The sequence below is a fragment of the Cupressus sempervirens genome, chromosome 2 (assembly GCF_028749045.1).
Source record: "Cupressus sempervirens isolate cs-2001-9-10 chromosome 2, ASM2874904v1, whole genome shotgun sequence".
NCBI lineage: Eukaryota > Viridiplantae > Streptophyta > Pinopsida > Cupressales > Cupressaceae > Cupressus > Cupressus sempervirens.
In genome coordinates, this window is record NC_143119.1 from 208,909,803 (window position 1) to 208,915,147 (window position 5,345).

The window sequence follows — 5,345 nt, forward strand, 5'->3', positions numbered from 1 at the left end:
CTCCTAATTATCCCTCATAAAAAACCCGAAAAAATGATAGCACATGTATTAATAGCCGATCACACATGTACTAATAGTTGATCATTTTATTTGCTTTCTTGGCTTCTTATCAATCCATTTGTGCAAAAGGTACTTTTTTTTGGTGAGAGGTTATTGTGGGGTGAACATAATAGGTTCCCGTTAAAATGACACTTTTAGACCACCTAACACTCTACAAGTTCAAAACATAGCTCTTTAAATGCTCACCTAGGGAGGTTCACCAAACACATTGGTAAATTTCCACATAGATTAGGCATTGTAGGCCAGAGTTGCAAGTCCCTGAAGTTAGCTTAGATGGCTACTTTACTAATAGTTGATCATTTATAAGTTTTTCTTAACTCTTTTGGTTGCCAATTGACCAATTTGTTCATCACTATTGGGATATTTCATAAAGACTACTCAGTCATTTAACCACAAGTACTAGTATTTTATGAGTTGAACTACCATTGGTGCATGAACATAGCATATTCCAAGTGAGCATTTTGAAATGAAACTTGTGGACTAGTTCATGCTCTATGATCCCTACAGAGAGATTCATAACACCAAAAAGTCTAAACCTTAGCTTTAAGCTCTTCACTTACCAATGAAAGTACACCAAAAAGATTGCTAAACTTTGACTAATAGTTAGGTGTTCTAAGTAGGTGAAGTTAGCTTGGACAAATATGAGACTTTTCCCCTAGTCGTGATATATTATTTTGTATCATATGAACATTATAGATGAGCTAGTGTGTATTTTTGTGAAAAAATATAAACATGCAAAACACAAAAAAAAATTACTTTATTTTTTGCATGGTTTTATAACAATAAGGATGCATATTATGATAATCATTTGATATTTCTTTTGTAAAGATTTTTTTCTTTTGTAAATATTTGTTTTGTCTTTCACAATCTCAAAATTATAGAGCTGATCATTTCATACGAAGATTAGCTGTGCTTTCTCGTGATATCATATGAATCTTACCAATCAAACAACCTCAGTGTCAAGACCTCAATGTCATATGAAATACTATATGTAGAAGCCTATATTTTCTCATTGGACAATTACTTGAAGATGTAGATAATCATGACTCAAATGTGATGGAAAATGGTTTGGTGTAGGAAGTTAACTTTAGATGGAACAAGACATAATGGGTTTGAGCATGTAGAATACCAAGTTACAAGAGTGTCCTAATATCATGTGATACAAAAGGGGATCAAAAATTCCAACTGTCATGTGAACTAATTACATGGGGTGCAAAAAGGGATCATTACATCATAGTGTTCAACCCATCCTAGGAGCATTAAAACTTAATGAGGGGCAGCTATTAAATGGAAAAGATCCAAAGAGGATTGTGAAAAGAGGACTTCTATGTTTTCCAAAGATTGAAGGCTAATGATATTGTCTCATAGAGTGCAAAACATGTGAAGACATTTGGACTCTAGTATGAAATCATCTTCAAAATAGACAACATGTACACTTTACTTGAGAAAGATCAACTTGACTGCTAGATTTATTGTGAATATATCATAGTCCCTTATTAATCTCACATAAATCATTAAAGTCATTTATTCATCCATTCGGCCACATAGAAAGTTCTATTATTTAATCTCACATAAATCATTAAAATCATTTTTTCATCCATTCAGCCACATAGAAAGCTCTATTATTAATCATTTATTATTATTAATTGCACTATTATTAATAATTGTTTTAACGATGGAATGTTAATATGAAGCGAGGGTTTTGACTGTAAACTTAGAGATACACGTAACTTGCTGCAGATCTTAGTGTACCAACAATCTGGACCAACTTTACTCTTTGACTTGTTCGAATATTTAAATATTAATCGTTGTTATTATACCATACATTCATTTCGATACATCCATGTACAAGCGATCATGCGGCCATTGATGTCTGCAGATATCTGTGCGTATTAATAGGTTTCTTGTGGATGACAAAGCAGGAGAGAATAAGGAAATAGAAAGGACAAAACCAGCAGAAGATAGACTTGTTTTTGTTTTGCAGTGAGTGAAGTGCAAAAGCAGCGATGTATGAAGGAGAAAGAGAAAGGACAAGGAAAGGTCCATGGACTGCAGAGGAGGATATGCAGCTCATTAGTTATATATCTCTCCATACTGAAGGCCGTTGGAACTTCCTAGCCAAAGCTGCAGGTGATAGTTCAGAACTTGGTGTTTTCATTTAACTTATTTGCTTCTATCTTTCATTTTAAAAGAGATTGTTTAGGTTTATCATATTTAATAATTGAATTGGTAAAGAGATTGATTACTGTTTTAACTTTTTAAATGACAAACGATATTGATTAATTTTAGCCTAGTGGGTATTTTTTCTCCTGCAAGCATGAAGATTCCATGCATATTGTTCTCTCCTTAATGTGATAAAAGCAATCATCAAAAACCAAGGAGTGTATATTTTGGAGGAACTTAAACATTTGGTCATGGATACTAACCATAGCTAAAGATCGAGTTGGTTTACAAGACTGGTTTAGGAAAAGTCTGGTTAAATAAGCCATATAATTCTTCGATAAACAAGTTCTTTTACAAGACTACTGTAGTATCTTGGCCGTCAAAATTATAAAATTTCAAAGACGGTTGTACACTTCAAATTACAGCAATTAATTCAAGTTGAACATAAGCTTGAGGAAAATAATCCTAAATTTGGATTCTTTTATGTGCAAGGAATTAGTTTAGGTTGAACATAGGCAGGACTTTTTATTTGGGGCAAAGAGTTGATTCAAACTGAGATCAAAGGGCAAATAAATTTTAAAGGTTATAAAGTTGAATATGGAAGGAATGGATTCAAGCAGAGATAGGAAACTATTTCGATGGTTGTATACTTGAAACTGCGAGGAATTAAGTCAAAGGGAACTTAAAAACAAGAAAGTAATACTAGATCTACAATAATAATTGTGATAATCCTATTGAACAACAATTGCCATAGATAACGCTTGCATATGTGGATATAGATTTCGCTTGTATGTGTGGATAAAAATTATACAATTCGGTCACATACCAAATATGCCGTTTGACTATGTGGATAAAAGTAATCAAATTTGTTGGCATACATAAGATATGAAAATCCATGACCGTTTCTTGATAGAATGAGAATACTGAATTGATAAAAACATTGTGTGATTTGACAAATATACTATAGTTTTTTCCTCTTTTAAAGGTTTTTTTATTGATCTCCAATCATTTTTGAACATATGAGAATCCGTGATCATTTCTTGATATATTGAGAGAAGAATTTGATTAAATCATACAGTAATTTTTTCTTCTATGGTTATTTTAGATCTCCAACCATTTTTTAGACATCCAATTTGACAACCTTCATAGATACCATGCAATTTATTCGTATAGTTTGGAATATAGCAATGAATAATTTGTGTGATGTGTGAAAATGAATGAACAGGGCTGAAGAGAAGTGGTAAGAGCTGCAGGCTGAGATGGGTAAACTATCTACGCCCAGATCTTAAGAGAGGCAACATTACTCCAGAAGAAGAGCGTTTGATTATAGACCTACAAAGCCGATGGGGTAACAGGTTGGAATCAGATTCTTCTCTATAATTTTCACAATTCATCATTGATTATCACAATCTATATAAACACACTATTAATAAATGATATGCAGTTTCTAAGGTTCATTCACTGCTAATAAGCGGCATACACTTTCTACAGTTCATATTTGGGATTAAATTGTGTATAATCCTTTTCAACATCAATATATCAGATAATATCTGAGTCTTGCTCTCTAGATATCTCAGGAAGTACAATTTCAAATGTTGATGGTGAGAAGTTCACACACAAATTAATCAAATGATTTAAAACGTTAATTTTAAAATCACACCTAGTCTATTAATAACCCACTACTAATTTGGCTCAGCAGATTCAAGGAAAACTCAATTTCCTATCAGAACCTCTTAACGCTATTGATTACTATTGGTGTTAATTATAGTGGATATTGATTATAAACTTTTACGAGTAACAGATGGTCTTATTTGTATTTTTTTTCCTATTGGGTATGCATTATGTTGATAGGTGGTCTCGAATTGCCCAGCGTTTACCTGGCCGGACAGACAATGAAATAAAGAACTACTGGAGGACAAGAATTAAAAAAAAGCTTCATAGAGCCAGCAATGAAAATGGGTCATCACAACATTCAATCTACTCCACTTGTGTGTCAAATTCATTCCTCCAGAAAAACAACAAAGTAGAAAAGTGCAGTCCACCGCCTAGTAGCCTACAACAAAATGGAGCTCCCAACAATAATATGGATTATTTTGATGAAGCGGCCTATGAGAAATTCTTAACAAGTTCTGCTTGTTCAATGAGGATATTCAATGGGTTGGCCAAATTAGATGATATTAGCTGTGGAGAAACTGAAGCTTTGTGTATGCCTTCAGAGTTCCAGTCCTTTGCAGAAAATATATCATCTGGAAAGTATACAGATGTGGTAGAAAAGGGAGGAGTTTCAATGTTTTCCTGTGTGCCTTGGCCTGAAGAAATATAGCACTAGAAGCTTATATTTTCCTTGGAATGATTATTGGTCTAGAGTACAATACAATGTTTAATGAGAAAACCTTTGCTTGGTATTATAAAACAATTACAAAGGGCACAACCACATCTCTTGTTGTTTCAATTTCGGAGGGAAGAATAGTGGATAATAGAAGATTTCATGTTTATCCCTCTTTAGCATCCACAAGGGATTCTGATTGGTTTCCTATAAGTCGTTGTTTCATCGATTTCTCAAAAAGTTTTAAGGGGTCTTGTTATTCCCAAATAGTTTATCCCATAGTCTTCTAGATTAGAAATCCGAGGATGTAAAATTTGTGGTGCCCTTGTAACGGATTTGGGTGGCAGACAAACTATATCCTCTATTATAAAGATGTGTTTATGAATATATATGAAAATCACAGGTGTATTTTACAGTACAGAGTGGTGTAGGATATCTTTATCTGGTTATTAATTGTTACCTAGAATTGTTTGGATATAGAGAAAGTTTAAGAATTAATTGGAATTGTTTGATTGTTTTCTAAAATTGTTATGAATATTTGGATGAAAATATATTTAAAATGGTAGTAACATTTCTTATGAGTTTTCATTTCTGTTATAAAATTTAGTGTATTAATTATTTATGCATTCTGAGTGACACTTGGTTAAAATAATAAGGCTGTTTTTATAAAACAATTAATTGACTTTAAATAAGACATTGGTTTAGAACAAACTTCACACAATCTAAACAAATTGATATCAAAGATCACTCGTTAATGTACTGCCATCTATTCAGAATTGTTTTGTAATGGAAAACA

At 32.7% G+C, this 5,345-nt stretch overlaps 1 protein-coding gene across 1 annotated transcript; it reads left to right on the plus strand.

Moving 5' to 3' along the window:
* The first annotated feature begins 1,903 nt into the window (after window positions 1–1,903).
* Window positions 1,904–4,967, plus strand: LOC149571779 (MYB-like transcription factor EOBII). Its single transcript, XM_089813175.1, has 3 exons — window positions 1,904–2,190; window positions 3,449–3,578; window positions 4,075–4,967. Exons 1-3 carry the CDS (start codon window positions 2,067–2,069, stop codon window positions 4,544–4,546), a joined length of 726 nt encoding a protein of 241 aa, XP_089669301.1. The 5' UTR covers window positions 1,904–2,066; the 3' UTR covers window positions 4,547–4,967.
* The last annotated feature ends 378 nt before the right edge of the window (window positions 4,968–5,345 follow it).

Bases quoted from the DNA above. Each gene is read 5' to 3' on its own strand.
- LOC149571779 (XM_089813175.1), top strand. From the start codon at position 2,067: ATGTATGAAGGAGAAAGAGAAAGGACAAGGAAAGGTCCATGGACTGCA. The intron at 2,191-3,448 runs GTGATAGTTCAG...ATGAATGAACAG, and splicing joins CTTCCTAGCCAAAGCTGCAG to GGCTGAAGAGAAGTGGTAAG. The intron at 3,579-4,074 runs GTTGGAATCAGA...TTATGTTGATAG, and splicing joins CAAAGCCGATGGGGTAACAG to GTGGTCTCGAATTGCCCAGC.